This window comes from Scaptodrosophila lebanonensis, unplaced genomic scaffold (genome assembly GCF_003285725.1).
Source record: "Scaptodrosophila lebanonensis strain 11010-0011.00,11010-0021.00 unplaced genomic scaffold, SlebRS2 tig00001412-arrow-pilon, whole genome shotgun sequence".
Lineage (NCBI taxonomy): Eukaryota > Metazoa > Arthropoda > Insecta > Diptera > Drosophilidae > Scaptodrosophila > Scaptodrosophila lebanonensis.
This window is the reverse complement of record NW_022060739.1, coordinates 5,375,066-5,393,812: the sequence shown is the minus strand read 5'-3', so window position 1 is coordinate 5,393,812 and position 18,747 is coordinate 5,375,066. Positions and strand designations below refer to the sequence as shown.

At 37.2% G+C, this 18,747-nt stretch overlaps 3 protein-coding genes across 4 annotated transcripts; 1 reads left to right on the top strand and 2 right to left on the bottom strand.

The window, feature by feature from the left end:
* Positions 1-40: 40 nt before the first annotated feature.
* On the bottom strand, positions 41-1,222 carry LOC115632008 (endonuclease G, mitochondrial). Of its 2 annotated transcripts, none has more exons than XM_030528938.1 (2): positions 965-1,222; positions 41-901 (listed from the first exon to the last, which is right to left on the bottom strand). In XM_030528938.1, exons 1-2 carry the CDS (start codon positions 1,121-1,123, stop codon positions 86-88), a joined length of 975 nt encoding a protein of 324 aa, XP_030384798.1. In that variant the 5' UTR covers positions 1,124-1,222; the 3' UTR covers positions 41-85. The 2 variants fall into 2 exon arrangements, with proteins under 2 accessions (XP_030384798.1, XP_030384797.1); XM_030528937.1 differs by having other exon boundaries at positions 962-1,221.
* A 1,290-nt stretch (positions 1,223-2,512) lies between these two features.
* Positions 2,513-3,629, bottom strand: LOC115632009 (endonuclease G, mitochondrial). The gene is made up of 2 exons (XM_030528939.1): positions 3,411-3,629; positions 2,513-3,353 (listed from the first exon to the last, which is right to left on the bottom strand). Exons 1-2 carry the CDS (start codon positions 3,567-3,569, stop codon positions 2,577-2,579), a joined length of 936 nt encoding a protein of 311 aa, XP_030384799.1. The 5' UTR covers positions 3,570-3,629; the 3' UTR covers positions 2,513-2,576.
* Positions 3,630-8,416: 4,787 nt separating this feature from the next.
* Positions 8,417-11,639, top strand: LOC115632007 (phospholipase A1 2). Its single transcript, XM_030528936.1, has 3 exons — positions 8,417-8,668; positions 8,737-9,016; positions 10,508-11,639. The coding sequence occupies exons 1-3, from the start codon at positions 8,581-8,583 to the stop codon at positions 11,349-11,351; spliced, it is 1,212 nt and encodes a 403-aa protein (XP_030384796.1). The 5' UTR covers positions 8,417-8,580; the 3' UTR covers positions 11,352-11,639.
* The last annotated feature ends 7,108 nt before the right edge of the window (positions 11,640-18,747 follow it).

The window sequence follows — 18,747 nt, the reverse complement described above, 5'->3', positions numbered from 1 at the left end:
TTCAGCTTGATCGGATCTTTTAATTTGAAAGTAAAGCAACTACAAGCATACTTTAGTTTATTTATTAAGACATCAATTTAAAAATCTATCCAAAATTTTGAAATACTTGCGAGGATCGTGGAAAGTTACTACCAAAAATTCGGCTTCTTCGGAGTCCATTAAAAAATTGCAGACCCGCGTAGTGCTCGATTTCGCGTATGTCGCATAGGTAATCTCGCAAATTAATGTTGTCCGGAATGCGCGCATTGGGCAGTACATATGCCTCCATATAGGGTTTTCCCTGTGGGAGCTTTGACTCAACTATGAGCACCTTAAAGAAATGTGTCGGCACAGCCACCATATTCGAGCCGATCATTTCGTACTCAATGCTCCAATTGCCATTAGATCGTGCCTTTGGCTTATAAATGGGTCCTGTAAAAACGTATACTGAGCCATAACGTAATGTTAGATTTCGTACATATATCTCCAGTTTATTCCAGGCAGCTCTATTAAAACCTCTGCCTATTTGCGGCGCTATGTTTGTCAAGTAGAAGGTCTCATCGCAATGGGTGCGATGATTGCCTGCCGCAGCCAGATGGCCACGATCAAAGCCAGAGTTTCGATAGTCAGCAAGGGCAGCGCGAAAGTTCGACGGCACACTCAAATCGGGTCGGTAGCTAATACGAGATCGACTCCGAACACGACCCCGGCCTCTATCAGTTATGGCTGCCGAACCTAATGCGTCGGCTCGCAAATGTTCGCAAACCCAGTGTGCCACACGATTGCGCCGATCGTAGGAGAGCACAAAGTCGCTGTACAGGTGTATGTCGTCCAGCCCTGGATAGCCATATTTCATTATATCTTCCAAGCGTACTCTTTGAGCGCTTAAAGCTTTATCTTGTGGTATCTTAAAGAACTGAAACTACACGAGCAGGTAAAATATTAAAGCAAACGCAATGGAACTTTCCGAAGACCGTCTTACCACCTTAAAGATCTTTGAGCTCACATAGTAGGCATAGGGATCGTGTTGGACCAGCTTTTGCAGCTGCCTGGTTGCATGATCATGCTGGAAGTATGCACCTGCCAAAAAGCAGGTGACGGCGGTACCCAGCACTACGATAAGTGCCTGCCAGCGACTGTTCATTGGGGTGTGCTCACATGGTTACTCAAGGACCTCTAGTAGGGCTTGCCCAAAGAAATTATAAGAAATAACTAACAATTTCTAGGTCTTGTTTTGTAGTGGTTTATCTTGTCAAGGCCTACATTGTTTTAAAAATTTATGGTTCCTACAACAGGTCTTAGAAGTGCTTGACTAATTGATTTAATCTGTATTTAAATGGTGCTGTAACAAGAGTTTACTTTTTTAGAAGAAATATATAACTGGTGGAATAAATCTGATATATTTTAATTGTCCCATTTAAAAGACACATGGGAGTTGTGTATAGTAAGCGATATCTCCCAGATAGCCGTCACGAATCTTCTTGCAGCCCTTCACACTATATTTTCGATATTTTCAACAATTGTTTCCCATAATTGGACATCTATTTGGCCGATTATGTTGGCTTTAAGAGTTTTAATTTTTTCCTAGTGGCTATAATACCCCTTGCTCACACCTTGACACATACCCCCATAGAAATACAAACCCATTGTGTTAATTCGCAAAAACGTGACGGCATATCTTTTTGGAAGCTCCCCAAAAAGAGGAAATTACACGACCGTCCAACTTTGTGAGCAATAGCTCTATTGTTTCGTGACTTTTGAGTATTGTAGCTGAATATGAATTATGCAATTAAATTAAACGATTTCTGTTTATACCCTGTACCCGTAGGGTAAAAAGGGTATATTAGGTTTGTGCAAAGTATGTAACATGCAAAAGGAAGCATCTCAGACCCCATAAAGTATATATATTCTTGATCAGCATGCCGAGAGAAATCGACCTAGACATGTCTGTCCGTCCGTCCGTCTGTCCGTCTGGATGAACGTCTGGATGTCGGAAACCGCTGAGCGCACATTAACTAAACTTGGTACATAGACACTCCTAGTCCCTAGGCTACACGAGTTTATTTTATTTTTTTGGGTTTCCCTCCCCAACCCCCTACAGAATTTTGCCAATTTTGCCTATCGAGATTTGTAAGCCTACAGAAACCAAACTTTGCACACGTAATCTATTCATATATTTACTTTCGTTTTGAATTTCATCCAAATCGGTTAATTCTAAGAAAAGTTATTAGCGAAACAATTTCACTCCGCTACTACACCCACAAGCTGCAGCATTAAGTTCGCTCTTCTTCTTCCTCTTTTTGCTTCTGCTAGAGGAATTTAGCTCCGTGTTTACCTGGGTTCAGGGTATTTCACTGTCGCGCATGCTCGACTTTATCGTTGTCTCGGCGGTGGGGCGTTCAAACAATCATCATCGATCACAGACCTCGATATCTGACAGTTTTCAACAAACTAGCCTTCAAAAAGAGTTCTTTTCAACCTTACACATCTACTATCTACAAGTATGATCTATAGTATACAAAAGTAGAAAGAATTGCTAATTTCAAATAATATTAACATGTTACTGAAAATTTTTAAAATGCAATTACAATGGGCAACTACAAATTCCTTCCCAGGTGATCGCTTTGTGTGCTCACAAAGTTGCGTGCAAGGCCGTCGAAAAACTGCAGTCCGGTTGCGTTCTCGATATCGCGTATATCACTGAGGAATACGCTAAGATCGGGTATATTTGGCATGGGAGAGTTCGGTACTACATAGGCCTCGGCGTATGGTGCACTGGTTCCCTCTTTTGGATCGATTATGATGATCTTAAAGAAGTGCGTAGGCACTGCTACCATTGTAGCATTTGTAGCCTGAAACTTCAAATACCAGCTATTGGTGCCCAATTCTGTGGGCATATATATAGATCCGGTGTAGACATAAGCTGTGCGATGGCATTTTGCCAGCTCATTCACATAGCCCAGTAGATTTTCCCAGATTCTCAGATTTAAGCCCTCATTTTTAAAGGGTTTTATGTTCAAGAGGAAGAAAACCCGAGATGCTTCGGATTGATCAACATTTCCTTTGGCTGTTTGTCTAAGACTTGCATGAGCAATTTCACAAACTATTGGCGCTGATACGCTTTCTGCGATGCTTGGTCTGGCCACTACTAGCTCCTCCTCGGATGCTATTGAATCCTTGCTGCTATCCACACGCTCGCATATCCAGTTTATGGCAGAGTTTCGACGATCGAAAGACATGACATAGTCTCGATGAACCCGTATGTCGTTCATGCTTGGAAACCCATATTTTAAAATGTTGCTCAATATATTGGATTCTTCGCTTTCGTTTTCTTCTTCAGGACTGTCACGCGTATGAGCACCGAAGATGCCTAACTGTAAAAGGTGGCATGTGTTAGATCGTTTCTTATATTATCTCTTGAGCTGTCTTACCAGTCCATAAAGTTTCCTTCGTATATAGTAGGCGTGTGCATTTTTGCGCTCTAATTTTTTGATATTACGCACCACATCGTGGTGCTGGTAATAGGCACCCAAAGCAAAGAAACACCCGGCTGTAGCTATGAAGACAGCCACTATACCTGGAAGGGACATTTTGCCATAATTATTCAATTCCCAGGACCCCAGAAGCTTTTATGTTTAGGTGTAAATGAACTATATTGTTGAAGTTTGTGTGTATTTTGACATTAAAATGGTTGCTAACATAAAGTCTTACTAATTTGGACAGTAATTTTAAAAAAGACACAAAGGAGCGAAATTGTTTCGCTAATAACTTTTCTTAGCATTACCCAATTTAGATAAAACATTAGAGAATAAAATAAAAAATTTGTGTGCAAATTTTGGTTAATGGAGCTTCTCAAATGTGGACGGTATTGACGAAATTGTGTAGCGTGGGAAGGGGGGGGGGAGGGGGGGGGAATTCCAAAAAATAAAACAAACTCGTCCTTTCTCGGACCTAGGAGAATCTGGACCCCAAGTTTGGTTATTCTAGCTTTTGTAGTTTCTGAGATCCTTGCGTTCATCCAGACAGACGGACGGACAGACGGATCGATTTCTCTCGTCACGCTGATTCAGAATATATATAATATACAATAATAATAATAATACGAATATATTGTATTGAATAAATTGTATTTGCAGATTTAATGCTTTCCATTCTAAATTCTGCAATATGCAGTTTTGCTTTCGCCTCGACTATTTTTACCCCGTCGAATAGTTAGATTAAATAATTAATATATAACAATAGATATTGCTTGAGTCATGATTTTTCAATCGGAATACTGATTTTAATATTTAGATAAATATTTAAAAACAGGGAGAATTGGTAAATGCGTGATAAGAGTAGAATGGTTGAGTGTTCTATGTCCTAGCGCAGGTAAAATACACAGAAAGTGAAGGATGGTCTCAGCTTACCATAAATGTATACAAGGGCTTACACAGGGGGGGGGGGGGGGGGGGGGGGGCTGGCCCTACCAAAAATTTTGCCATATAAAGTCGAGCACACGTTCATTATTATGACGCACTACTATATTTCGCCTTAAAATGGAACTGAGTTGGATTTGTTGAAGTTTTTTCATTGATTTCATTGATTTTTAAATGCATCGTGCATTATTTAATCAAAATTTCAATTTTTTGGCCCCCCCTTTGGTAAAAGCTGCGTACGCACTTGAATGTACATATATTTTATTGTATCCTAGCACTACACTATCATTTATTACTGCATCGCACTTTAATGAAAAGCTTGACTGAAAGTTTTAAATGGTAACAACCCATCAATAGACAAAATCATGAACAATTCATATTTGAAGAGTTTGTATTTGTTATTTAAGCCAACTCCAAACCGATTGTTAACACTAAAAGTTTTGTGGTAGCGTCTTTATCGTTCAATTGCGACTTTTTAAACACTCAAAGTCCAGTACAGGCAAGGGTTAAATCTACGACCAACACTTCAGTGCACTTCCCAGCTGCATTAAGTCAATAAAAAGTTCTAGTCATCGTGTTGGAACGTCGATGCTGCGAATGGGAGCAAGTTAACCATGTTATAAGCGTCACTGCCACGGCTGACTAAACTGAAAACGGCGTTAAGATTTATTCGTTAAATCCCGTCGCACTTTGTTATGCTTAAAAATGTTAGTTGCAGATTTACAGTTTTCGGTTTTGCTCAAAAGTTTTGTTTTCAACCATTAAGTGCGGTTACCTCCTAATGTTGGTATTAGGAGGGATGGGGTCTCGTGTAAAGCTGGCTGATGGTTGAGAATGCGCTTCGTATGGATGCTGTGGGCTTGCTGCTCGCAAGTTAAGTAAGGTAGAGTCCATAAATAAGGAGATTTGGTATCAGATTAATGTTTTTTTTTTTTTGGTAGATCCAAGCTATTGATGTAGAGGGTTTTAAAATAACTGATTTAATTCTTAGACAAGAGAGAGTGCTAGAGTTGAGCCAGCGCGACAGTGAAACACAGAAGAAGAAACAGAAGCCCAAGAAAATCGGTTCTGTTTAGTTCATAATACAATATGAAATACCATAATACGGACAACAACTCTTGACATTTTGTAATAACTTCCTAACGATCTCAAAAGTGCAGCAACATAAAATCACTAAAAAAGGTGCTTAAATTTCCATAGGAAATCAAAACTGATTAGCGAAAATGAAAATTCCTGACATTTTAATTAAATATTTCTTTTATAGCAAGCAACGTTTCAGCATTATATTTCACAACTTATTGCATCTCCTTTATTTAATTATCCAATAATAGCGGATTCTGATTGTGGACGATTTTTCACTTAAGTAAAGATTTATCGAGAACTTTTACCTCTAATTTCTCTCTTAATGGTTAGCTCTATGGTAGTTAAAATATAGAAAGTTTTATTAGAAAGTGATAGTAGTGTATTGAAGACTCGATCCAAAAAATAGATCGTTCCTAATTTAAACCTAGACTTGCAGTCAAGTAGCAAGCATTCTTATACTTTATTCCCAACTGTTTGTAAAATTGCAGAAGCAAATGAAAATTTTGGTTAAAATAAAAGCCTACAAAATTTACGGTTGTTGTTGAACGCTTTGGTTTGCAATAACTTTTGAGAAAAATTAATATGGACATAAGAGTCCACACGGTTAAAAAAATAGTATTCTTGTTCTTCAAAAATCTGCAGAGCTTTAGTAATAATTTTTAATTTGTACAAAACAATTTTACTACATCTTTAATCGAGATTTTCTAGCAAAATAGTGATGTATGAGTTGGATATTCTGAAATGCATTTAAATAAAAAAATAGTTTTCTGTCATACCTGCAGATTTTAAATGAATTGTAATTCCGATGACAGATGTTCCCTTAACAACCCCGGGACTTGTTAATCCCTAGTTCACAAAAGCTATATGAAGACTGAATTTGGAATTTCAATTCATTTTCTTCTTCATATCTTCAACGACCATAAGATACGAACTAAAATCAGAGCATCAAGCATATTTCATTGCCTGCCAAACAAAACTTCAGAGCTGCAAACCTTTTTGTTTGAAATATAATTTATGGCCAAGTGCGCTTTAAGGACAAACGACTTTGGACCGCCTGCTGCTGCTCCAGTTCGAACCAACCAGGGGGAACACTGCCTTTAGCCATCGTCCTGCTCCCAACCCGCCAAGTAGTTGGCGTTACACAAAAACGCAGAGAAAAAAGTTTGCGACACTCGAGCTGACGGCAAAAGTTAAAATGTGCAAGAGTGCAGTAAATTTTTGGAAGAAACAAATATTTTAATTTGGAGGCTAAAAGCTGACACTGGAAATCGGTCTTAAATGCCAAAATACAGAGCTCGAAATTCATTGGAAAAAGAGCCTTGGGGTCTGCCAATTAATTTGTGCTGCCTAATTGGTGGTCTCACTTCATTAGGACGTATGTGTGTGTGTGTGTGTGTGTGAATTGATTAAGGCCTGCTTGTCGCTGGCAGGCATCAAACGTGGCTAAAATCCCACCAACCGAGTGCCTATTGTGGTGGTCGGCGCTGCCTTACGTTGCTCAAGGGTTTTTGCGGATTTTCTAATCAACGTTAAATGCCGAAGCTCACAAATTTGCATAATTGAGACGTCACCGTGTGGCCAGGATTCAGGTAGCAAGCCCGTGACTTGAGTGTTCTTCAAAGTTCGGCAAAGTGAGGCGCCCTCAGCAACGAAGTTATCCTTTTTTTGGGACGCCATCGCAAGACCGTTTTGTTGGTTGAGCGATTGACTTGCCAAGTGGCTGAAATTTGTCGCTTCATTTGGTATCTCATAAATAAATAATTTATGTAGTTGAATAATTAAATGAGCTTCAAATCGGATTAGAACCAAGCTATTAGTTGCTGTAATATTGAGTAGGTGGTGGTGGGTTCGCTCCATTCATACAACGTCTATTTAAAATTGGTCTCCCACCTACTTATCTTAAATTGTTTTGTGTTATGCCAACAACTGCAAAGCACAAATCAACTTTAAGCTTTTCGCTCTTTCCGCTTCTGATAAATTTCTTATGAAACTTTTTGGCACATCTAAATTATTTATACCAACGAGTAGTTGTTGTTGTAAACGAAACTTACCAAGTTCAACTAAAGAAGCAAGGCTTTGTCGTCACTTCTGGTGTTTGTCGTAGCTATGGCAGTATCAGCGATAGTATGGGCTAAAACGACGAGAAGAAAACTCGTCGGAGTGCTTGCTTTTGTTTTATGGATTTGTTTGCTCAAAGTAAAGTTCTTATTTATTTGTATATTGTTGGAAATTCATCTGAAAATGTCCCTTTTCATTTGAAAGGTAAATGTTCAGAAAAGAATATGAATATTTCGTTTTAATTGAAATCCATTTCCGTTTTGTTCGTTTATAATAACAATGACGTTTTAAATGCAACTTGTTCATTATATATGTACAAATAACCTTATTTAAAAGTAAATCTAGAAAATAAATATATTTTAAAAATGGTTACAACTTTTAAGTTATTGGAAATGTATCTCGAGAGTGTAAGTAAACATGAAAGTGAAATTTTTACAAAAACATCATGATTTTGCTTTAACGAAAAACCATTTAAGTTGTGATTAATTTTATGTACTTAGTATGTTTTAAAATAAGGTTAAAACTAACCACGTTCAGTAAACAATTAAATATTAATCACTCATCACTCACACTTGCATACAGGCAGATTCACAACAATTGTAGTGTTCGTTTTGCCTTGATAATTGCTTTTAACCAATTAGCGCCTTTGCATTGAGTGCTACCACCACCGCATCATTTGGCGATTTCCCGTTCTTTATCGCTGCGAGTGAGAGCGCAAGAGAACTAGAAAGAGAGAGTGTAGACGTAACGGCGCCAGTAACACCGCTATCTGCAGCGCTTCACACAGCACAGTTCAGCTCAGCTCAGCTGATGTGGGTTCGCCGTCTTTTTTGCTAATTGCGATCGCAGCTCGTTCGTCAGTTGTGCACGTACCATCGAGCGGTTCGGATTCCATATTCGAATTGGCGTATACGAGTATACGAGTCGTAGAGTTGTAGAGTTGTACGCGCGTTTCTATTCGAACAGAGACAGGTTTGGGGCAACGGACGCGCTTACGCATTTAATGTTTCGAGTGTTTGGCTGAAAATCATCATCATCTAGTATGCGCTCACAGCTGGCCCGGGTCATCGTTAGAGTTGTTGGTGTCGTCGCCGTAGTTGTTATTGTTTCTCTCTGCGCCAATGTTGTGGGTATGTCAGATACAAATAGGCATGCCTGACCGGCACTATATAATTTCACACATCATCTCACTCTGTAGGGGCGGAGGCTGCTGCTGCTTCTACTGCGCCGCCTGCTGTGGAGGAGGAAGTTCAGACTCCACGCGATCAATGCGGTCACACATTGACGCGCTCCAAGGGGCTTGATGTGTCTTTTTGGAAGAAGTTCTTCAAACATTGGATACCCTTTACGGGCAGTGCACGCGTGAAAATGCAATTCTTTCTCTTCAAACGCGATTTCCCCGATTGTGGTCGCGAGCTGGTCACGGACGATGATGAAAAGTTGGAGCAGTCCGGTTTCGATGCACGTCATCCCACTAGGTAAGCGAGTGTTGTGATTTCCTTGATTGGAACCCCCAAGCTAATTACTTGAGATAAGAGCTATTTGTGTTGCAAAAAATGCATTGGCAAGCGAGTTGATAGTGGGAAATTTTCAAAACTAATTACATATGCAAACAGTATTATGAGAATTCGTAATCGGTGAAAGCTGAATTAGTATGTCTATTAACTAGTTAGAAGTATTGTAAAAAAGATTTATTTGCCTAGATCGCGAGAAGCAATTCTGATTTACAATTTCTAGTTAAGTTTAAAAGCTACAAAAATATACCAAAAAATAAGAGAAACTACAATTTATTCGAAACTATTAGTTGTTGTTTTCTTAAAAGATTTATGTTTTTATAGATTTTTGGAACAAAACATCTTGAAATAGATTATTTGTTTTTTTGAGAAATTAAAACTTCTACCAGTTTTGCTTAAAATTTTTAATGCGAAATGGAAGTTAAAGTTATAGTCGTGCAGGCCAGATATATTTGTTGAGTAAAAAGACTTTAATGTTACATCAATGAAGTAGGAATTAAGAATATGTACTATAATTAATATAGTTTTATGCTTAAATCAAAAGGGCGGGGCAAACTTGGAAACTTTAAAAGGTTACTCAGAGAAAATGTATTTAGTTTCATCAATTATGCATTACCCAAGCGATTGACGATCGGTACCTATTCTACATTCTCCTTCAGTTAAAACTAGGCCTTATGTTAGGAAAATCGCTAATATCATATTTAGTTTAAAAACGTAAGCAGCTTTTCCTTTCATTTATTGCGCTTGTTTCGTTTTTTTGTAAATACATATGTTATTTAAACCATTATATTTAGGATTTGTTGTGACTTTCTTTCTTTTAATTATAAAGATTTCTAATAAGCATCATTGCTTAAAAAAGTTTATTTCTGTTTCTAAAATATATGAAACCTCTTGCTCAATAAATTCCACTTTAATTTTGCAAATATTAGCATGCATGTGTCATTCTTCTTCATATAGATCATACAGTTATCGCCCAATAAATAAATATATACACAAATTTTGTAATTACAAAACTGAGGGAGCAAAGACAACCAGCATTACATAAGGTCTTAAAAGTTGTAAGTCTGTTTTTGCATTTCTTTATCAGCTTACTTGAAGTTGCAAAAAGATGAATGGAACTGTGCGAGAACTGGTTTCAGTTTAATTTTATTCATGTATTTCGCATCTTATTGGCAGTTCATCAATGACTCACAGTCTCCGAAACAAAGCTGGCCAAGCAAAAGTAAAAGAAATCGTGTGCGGATTCAATGTCGATCCAAAAATTGCGCATAAATGAATTAAAGCCAAAGATAAGATAATGAGCATAAGTCGTAGGCAATGGAAGAAAATAGAGCTTAAGCCAGATATAGTAAACAAGCACGATTCATTCATTGTTGTTAACAACAAACAGCTGTGCGGTCTGCAAATCGACGTATCGTTTACCTCACGAAAGTTGTTTGCATTTTTCTTTTGCAGAATAATCATACATGGCTGGATGAGTCAGAGCAAGGGGTCGCTCAATCGAGACGTTAAGAATGCATATCTTAGCCTAACCAGACCACAGAATCGAAGCACGGAAGCAGCACAAGAAGCCCCCAACACAGAAAGCCCCCCAACTGTTGAGTACAGCGACTTCAATGTGATCGTCTGTGATTGGAGCATGATATCATCGAATGTCAACTACTTCGGAGTGGCAGATATGGTGGAGGATCTGGGTTTTTTGCTTTCCGAGTTCGTGCGTCATTTGCACATGCGTGCGGGTCTGCATTACGACGACGTCTACTTGATTGGCCACTCGTTGGGGGCGCAGATCGCGGGTAGCGCGGGCAAACAGATTTATCCCTATCGTTTTAATACGATCTATGCACTGGACCCGGCGGGACCCAAGTTTCGTGAGCAGAGAGATGATTTTCGCTTGGATGCAAGCGATGCCCACTATGTGGAGTCCATACAGACCAGCACGAACTTGGGCTTTGAAGAGCCCGTCGGTCACGCCACCTTCTATCCAAACTATGGCAAAGATCAGAAGAAGTGCTACATGTATGGTTGCTCCCATAAGCGCGCCCACGATTACTTCGCAGAGACCATAACCAGCTCGAAGGGTTTCTGGGGCACACGTTGTGAGCGGCAATCGGAGCATGTGTGGATCTTGCTCGAGAACGAGGGAGAGTTTCGCATGGGCGGCGAACCGTCAGTGCCCAAGAATGGCACGTTCTATGTGAAGACGCATGCGAAACCTCCATATGCCATGGGAAGAAGGAGGCGTGTGCAGAAGGAGCCACCAAATGGGCAGTACGAAGAGCAAACCACCGAGGCGTAGCCAAGAAGGAAGGAAGCTTACTGTAGAATTGTAAATTAGTAGAATAAAGTGGGAAGTAACAAGACAAGGCCTTTATTGAAGTATGCTTGCAAAACATTCTATGCATATTTTAAATTCAAAACATCTGAAAACCGCAAGTGCTGGACATTAAAATCTGCTATTTGTTAATATGATCTGAGCAATAGTGTGGATAATACTTTTTAAATAATGCTATAAAGTTGGGAGCAATGATGTCCATATTAGTGGCTGATTAAAAAGTGGCTGATTATTAAAGCATTATTACTGCTACCACTGCATCTTTTATTTAAAATACTGTAATACTCTAGTACGGCCAATAAAATATTTCAGTTTCATAAAAGTCTTTTCTAAATTCAAATACAGCTGCTACTACGATCGTAATAATGGCTCGTAAGGAACCCAGTGTTGTAGAAACTTTAATCGTTCAATCGTTTTCAGTTTTATGAGCTTGTTAGTTCTTTTGATGTCCAGAGATCAAGAGGGATGTGTGCTGCAATTCTCTACCTTGCCAGCTTAAGTTGTTCTTTTTTATAATCAAGAGCCTTAAGCGTAGCTTCGCTTACCCATTTTGTGTAAATCGACCAGCAGGTAGCACTACAATGTTTTGGACTGGAATCCTAAGATGCAATAACAGCTACTACTCTAACTTCTTTTAATTTTTAATATATTACTTTTACTTCTAGTATTATTTATACCAAAACATTTTGTATAATTGCTTTTTTATTTATATATAAATATTTTTTTCGTATTTTTTTTTTAGAATTTCAATATTTTAAAAATTAGTTCCGCACAAATCTACATATCTACATAAAGCTTTAGCCCACAGATAAAGTGAATAGAATTTAATATTTTTTGTCTTTAACTTTTAACTTATTTTCACTTCTTCAGACTCTGACCTTACAGAAACTAAACTAAATCCAAGTTATTATCTACAACATTTTGAAAAGTTTTGCAATCGTTTTTATTCTCATTACTGTAATAATAAGACTTTCAGTTCGAGAGCTGCTTGAGTGAGGATCCGATGATACCAAATAAGCTCATTTTTTAGGCAGAGCAAGGAAAATCTGTAAGAAAACTTGGTGGGAAAATGTCAAAAATTTAGTAAGTAATGCAAATGGATGAAATAGCCAGAAACCGATACGGAAATTGGATAGTCTTCATTAATTTGCTAATCAAATTGAAGAGAGTATTGTAGTAAAAGTATTTTTCCAAATTTTAGTGATAATTTTTAAATTCCCCACTAACATCTCCTTCTTTATTTAAGAAACGAACGAATTGTACATTTGAAAATCGAAGTAATTAAATTAAATATATGCCTATCCATCAAATTGGCTTTGCTTTAGTTGTAATTTTACTTCAACAACAGTGATAGTTCCAAAATTCAGAAGCAGTTGAACCATTCGCAATAAAACACAGAAATATTAAAATTTTTAAAAGTCTGACAAAATGGAACAATTTTGGCGCGCTTTCTGCTGTACCATTGTTGAGTGGGCTCAGCTCTTTAATACTCTGTCCACATAATATAGTTGTAGTGTTATACATATATTTTTGATTTTATTAATTTTATTTAATAAAATTAATTTAAATAGATTAGTTTTTCTTGTTGTTTTGTTTTTTTTTGTGATTCTCTCATGCTGAGAGTTATATTATTTCAGCTAAGAATTGTTTTCTAAAACTAAGGCAATACTTTTGGGGCTGCCTCAACCATTTGCAGCGTAATACAAAGCCAATGGAGAAATGTTTTCTGTGGACAGCCGAATTGGCTAAATTATATGAGGAACTGTCAATATTATTGCCAAAATTAAAGTAGTTCTGGAAAGTTCCCCGTCTCAGATTGTCAATTCAAAACCGTTGAGCATATATATATAACTCTGTAAGTAAAAAGCTCACTCATGTAAGAAATTCTATTCCAACTTGTAGCGTTAAAAAAAAAATTAAAGCTGCACAACGTTGTAAATTTTAGAGGAAACTTTCAGAGTGGAAGCTTAAGGCTCACAGTTTAAATCCAATATTACTAACTGATTTGTGCTGCTGTAAAGAAATAATCCAAGCCACACACTTGAGCTTAGCAGCCAATCTATTAGTGAGCTTATGTCAGCTACTTTATATCCTCAGATTTGATAAAACCGACAAAATAGACAAGCACGAGTGTGTCAGTTGGCAAATTAAATGAGCTTCAAACCAATTCGATTCTATGCCGAGTACTGGCAATTTTCCAATGTCTGCTCAAGCGGTTAAAGTAAAACACATTTGTATTTTCTCATTGACTGCCATTCTGTTCACTAATTGGAAAATTATCTCAACTTGACAGTCGAGAAATGCCGAAACGAAATTAAATTTAAGCAAACCACATATGAGGAATGTGCAGGCTCTAGATTTTGGCGACGCTTTAAACTTGAAAATTGCCCACAAAATCTCAGGTGAAAATGCTTAGCAGTTCTCGCTGGAAAATTTATGCAAAATGTTTACCTTTTTGATTTATGCATGCGACGGCGACCCTTTTCAACTTCAAAATAGTTTCGACTATTCGATTATGTAAACGGCAATTCAGCAGTCGAGTGAATGGCGCAAATCGTTGGCAGCCTAAAAGTGTGCTACATGTCAATTGAACACACACACACAGCTAAACACACAATACCCATCCATACATACATACATATGTACATATATGCAGACGTACGAGTATGTATATGAAAATGGGGCGCAGAGCATTTGATTATTTAAATTTTATGCTCATTGCAAATAAATAATTTATAAGATGTGAGACGCAACACCAGCAGACTGTGAGTAACTGCATGGGTGTGTGAGCGTGTGTGTGTGTGTGTGTGTGTGTGAGTGTGTGGCATTTTAATTAAAGTTTACACATAATCAATTCTGTAAATGTATCCCAAGTGGTAGTTGCAAACATGCAAGCAAACACTGCTTATTTAATGACCATTATTACAGAAACCACAAGCCATTGCAACAAGCCCCATCTACTAAACACCACCTACCACCTACCGCCTACCACCCCCCCTAGCCTCTAACCTCACCCCTTCGGCCATACCGTGCCGGCCAACTACTGAATTGTAACACTTCACATCACTTGACTTCACTTGAGTTGCTTCTAAATGCAATTTACACTTGCCACACACTTTCAACACACACTTTCGAACAACGCCATTGCGTTAAAACTTGAAGACCAATTTGTCGCACAAAATGTTGGTGTAAAAACCTTGGAGAACCATAACTCACTTTATGTTCAGATTGCTCGCAGCCAACTGGAAAGCCATACAGCTGCCCTCTCCCCTCTCCTCCCCTCCTAGCCAGTCACCCTCTGTGACCGCTTCTGTTCTCAGTTCAGTGAGAAAAGGGCCAAAAATTAAAATAAAATCAAGTTCTTGAAGGAAAAAGGTTGCACCACACACACATACATAGTACACACTAACATATCTCCTATATATATATATATATAGCCTCTATATGCATGAGTGCTTGTCTGTGTTGTCGCAAATGAGTCTCCATAGCTACGTTTGGCAGCATCTATACGATCTGCCAGTGGAATATTTTAAGACAACGACAATGACTTACATCAGAGAGCTACGACAAAGGATGCCTTCCTTCGTCTCTTTGGCACAATGAAACTAGAGAAACGGACATTTGTAAAAATGCTCAAAGCACTTGCCGGGCATAGCATAAAAAGCTCACATGTACATAAGTACACTGAGAGAAAATGCGCTGCTTTGAATTTACTTCACATCTTTCGCCGTCAATGGCAAGAAAATCAGGCGAATGACCAAAAAATGTGCAATTACTTATAAAAACATGCTCGTGCATGCCAGCCAACAGAGAACTGGAAGAACAGCAGTCCTTCCTGAAGCAACCCTGAGTTCTTAGCACCACCGGAACCTTAATATAATTAAGCTTATTCGAAATCTTTTAAATGAGAAAGATGTTGTTAAATTGAAACTTAGTAACAAACTTCCCTCTTTCCTTGGTTCGACTAAAAGCAGTCTATTGATTTTATAATATATATAAATATTTATATAGACTTCTGCTTATTAATCTTCCTTCGTTAGCCAATCGGAGGACTGTCCTTGGAGTTGTATTTCTCCAAAAACTGATTGCCGGTAGTGTTGATTCTCCTTTCCTATTAGGTCGTCTTAATTTCTAAGTTCTTTCCAGAATGACAAGAAATTGTCTTCCTTTTTTCCTTAGTAGGTGTACAACTGATTATGCATCGCACAATCCTTTTCGGGTTTTATGCTCATCCTTTAAGTATTTTCACCTTTTTTCAACTGAACTGTCTTTTCCTTTAATAAGACCCTCTCTTGTCAGCCATTTGCGGACCAGGATCGGCTGTGAGACGGGGCATAGCTTGCCGGACTGGCTAAAAAATCTTCCCCCACCGGGTCTGAGATTCCAATTTTTTCTAAGATTTCCAATTTTCAATTAGCTTCAATATAGAGGAAGAGAAAAATTCCATTGTGCGCCACTGAAAATCTTCTCTTTTACATTGAATACTTCAGGACGCTTCTCGTTTCTCAAAACATCCTTGGTTTATCGGTTTTGCATCTATATATTTATAATTCTAGTTTATTAGACAAGTGCTTGCTTTTCGGGTATGCTTTAATAGATGCTCTTACTGGTCTATTGCTTCGCCGTAAGCTTTTATGAATCTCTTTCTGCCCATCTCTTATCATTCATTGTCAAAAATAAGAAAAACGACAGAAAGTTATAAAAATTTTGGAAAGTAATACCAGAAACATACTAATACGTATGATTTGTTGAATGGCACATCTCAATTACGAAGCGCTCAAGCAAAAATTCCACGATCATGATGAATTAAAGTTATATAGTCCGATTGAAAGTGGATGCGACTGCAGAAGACTCGACTGCTTTTCCACAGTTGATCGTTTTCTGACCGTCGCGGCTTTGTTACTAATATTATGATAATGCCGGGATCAAATTGTACGAATCTGTTCAAAATTTAAGCTTAATCGGTGGAGTACTTTTCAAATTTCCCAGTGACAAATATATAGCATATAAGTATAACGAACATTACTTAAATAAATATTGCTAAATTCAACAGGCATTAAGGTTTGTTATTTTTTACAGTGTATGCTCACCGCACTTTAGTATTGCAGATATTTGTTAGCTGCTCGTATTTCTACGTACGTACATACATACTTATGTATATATATATATATATATATCCTATCTATCCTATTTGTAAAATTTTATAGCATTTTTATGGCACACAAGTTTTGTGCTGAGCTGCTTTCGCTTTTGTTGGGCTAACGTATCCTGTTTTTCTTCCTTTTTTGAGTGTCAAATGCGTCCCATCCGTTGCTTTAAAATATTTAAATATAATATGCTGTGTGCGAGTGTGTGCGTATGTGTGTGTTGAACTGTGTAATGTGGCGCTTTGAAGCACCCTTTGGGGCAGCTTTTAGGGCAGCGAGTGGCTAGGAAAAAGCATTGTGGTCAGATTTGGTATTACGGGTAGCAAAATACTCTCTTTGAAATCAAAAGGTAACATATTTGAAAATGTTTTCGACAACCTTATCCGTTTTTCTTTTTCAGCTATCACCTTTCAATTTTGCTCTTCACTTTAATATTTGATGTTGGAAAATATTTAAACAAAAGGGGAGAGCAGCGGAATGTGACAATATTTAATGTATATTCCCCATTTACTTACTTGTGTCAGTCTTTTGACGAGGGTGAGATTTTATGAGCGCAATCAAAAGATTCTTTTACGTCGACGGAATTCAGGCTGATAGATAAAATCTCAAAAATGTTATATTCTCGTTGCAATTTTTTCCAGTTGAAACAAATTCTTTTCACAATTATTTTTATTTATATAATGTTCCTTAAATTTGACTACCGTTTTGTATACCTTACCTATGTTTCGATGTCACTTTGCTTACAAGGACAGCCTCAAGCAGAAATTTAAATTAATACAAAAATATTAGTTCAATTTTTTCCAGTTGAAACAAATTCTATTGACAATTATTTTTGTTTATATAATGTTCCTTAAATTTGAATACCGTTTACTTACTATTTTTACCTATTTTTCGATGTGACTTTGCTTACAAGGACAGCCTCAAGTAGAAATTTTGATACATTTTTTAATTTAATACTCACATGTTAATTCAATTTTGTCCAGTTGAAACAAATTCTTTTGACAATTATTTTTATTTATGTAATATTCCTTAAATTTGAATACATTTTCATAATTTTATTACCTAACCTATTTTTCGATGTCACTTTGCTTACAAAGACAGTCTCAAGCAGAAATTGCGATAAATTTTTGAATTTAATACTCAAATATTAATTTAGAAAAAATATCTATGCCTAAGACATAAAGAAATTCCTAGGGCTGTGCATAAGTATAACTATGTACTTACCTACATATTGCCTCCTCATATACAAGTATGCATACCCATATGTCTCAAGTGTTCCGCTTTCAGAGCTTTATGGTGTGATTTTATGTGCAAACTTAAATTATACAATTCAAGAATCATGAATATTTTTAAGGATGATGTTTTTGTTGCTGCTGTTTCTGCTTGCGTCGAAAGGGACAATGAGTTGCTAAATGCTTTGAATATTCTTCTGGCCATTTGCTTGCACTGCATGCATAATGTAGAATGCGAGTGTGGTTGTTTCATATACTTTTCTTGGATTGTGGCTTCACATGCAAGCATACATATGAGCTGTGAGTGTAGTATATACACTTGAGTGTGTGCTGACAGGTTGAGTATGTCATGTGGTAAGCTCGAGAGACTTGAAAAATTTGTTTCGGCCTGTCACATAAGCCGGAAGATTTTGGTTTTGTGTGCAAATGGATGGGGTGGGTGGATGATGCATGTTAAATTTATTGTATCGGTAGAGTCTGAAACATTTGACTGTGGAATGTAATACTTGGACAAATTAAAAGTCATGTGTAAACGCATGTAGACTTATATGAGTGAATGAATGAATATTCTACGTTTTATTAAGTGTCTGTCAACATCAAATATTATTGCCTACTTTTCAGGGCTTAAAACTAATGAACTGTGTGCGAGGAAACATTTTAAAGTCTAAGTGCTAATATGTAAGTCCTATTTGTCAGTTTAATTAATAGATAAGAAGACTTTGTTATCTGAATTCAATACCGTTAAGTAATAGCTACTCATTGACTAATAAAAATAAAATAAAATTTGAATAGATTTTATTTTTAGGGACGGTAATCATTATAAGTGTTACAAACTAATGAATATTTTTATTTTTTTAATTGAACTACCCAGAAAATAATGATTAATTTTGAGTTATAATTCACAACTCAATGGATTTACAAGTAAAAAAAATAGAAGACATAAAATCATGAGTTTTATTTTTTGCTTAAAAATAAACTCAT

Coding starts and splice junctions, on each gene's coding strand:
- LOC115632007 (XM_030528936.1), top strand. CDS start 8,581: ATGCGCTCACAGCTGGCCCGGGTCATCGTTAGAGTTGTTGGTGTCGTC. Junction 8,669..8,736: donor TCTCTGCGCCAATGTTGTGG/GTATGTCAGATA, acceptor CTCACTCTGTAG/GGGCGGAGGCTGCTGCTGCT. Junction 9,017..10,507: donor GATGCACGTCATCCCACTAG/GTAAGCGAGTGT, acceptor TTTCTTTTGCAG/AATAATCATACATGGCTGGA.
- LOC115632008 (XM_030528937.1), bottom strand. CDS start 1,123: ATGAACAGTCGCTGGCAGGCACTTATCGTAGTGCTGGGTACCGCCGTC. Junction 902..961: donor GCTCAAAGATCTTTAAGGTG/GTAAGACGGTCT, acceptor CTGCTCGTGTAG/TTTCAGTTCTTTAAGATACC.
- LOC115632009 (XM_030528939.1), bottom strand. CDS start 3,569: ATGTCCCTTCCAGGTATAGTGGCTGTCTTCATAGCTACAGCCGGGTGT. Junction 3,354..3,410: donor GAAGGAAACTTTATGGACTG/GTAAGACAGCTC, acceptor CACCTTTTACAG/TTAGGCATCTTCGGTGCTCA.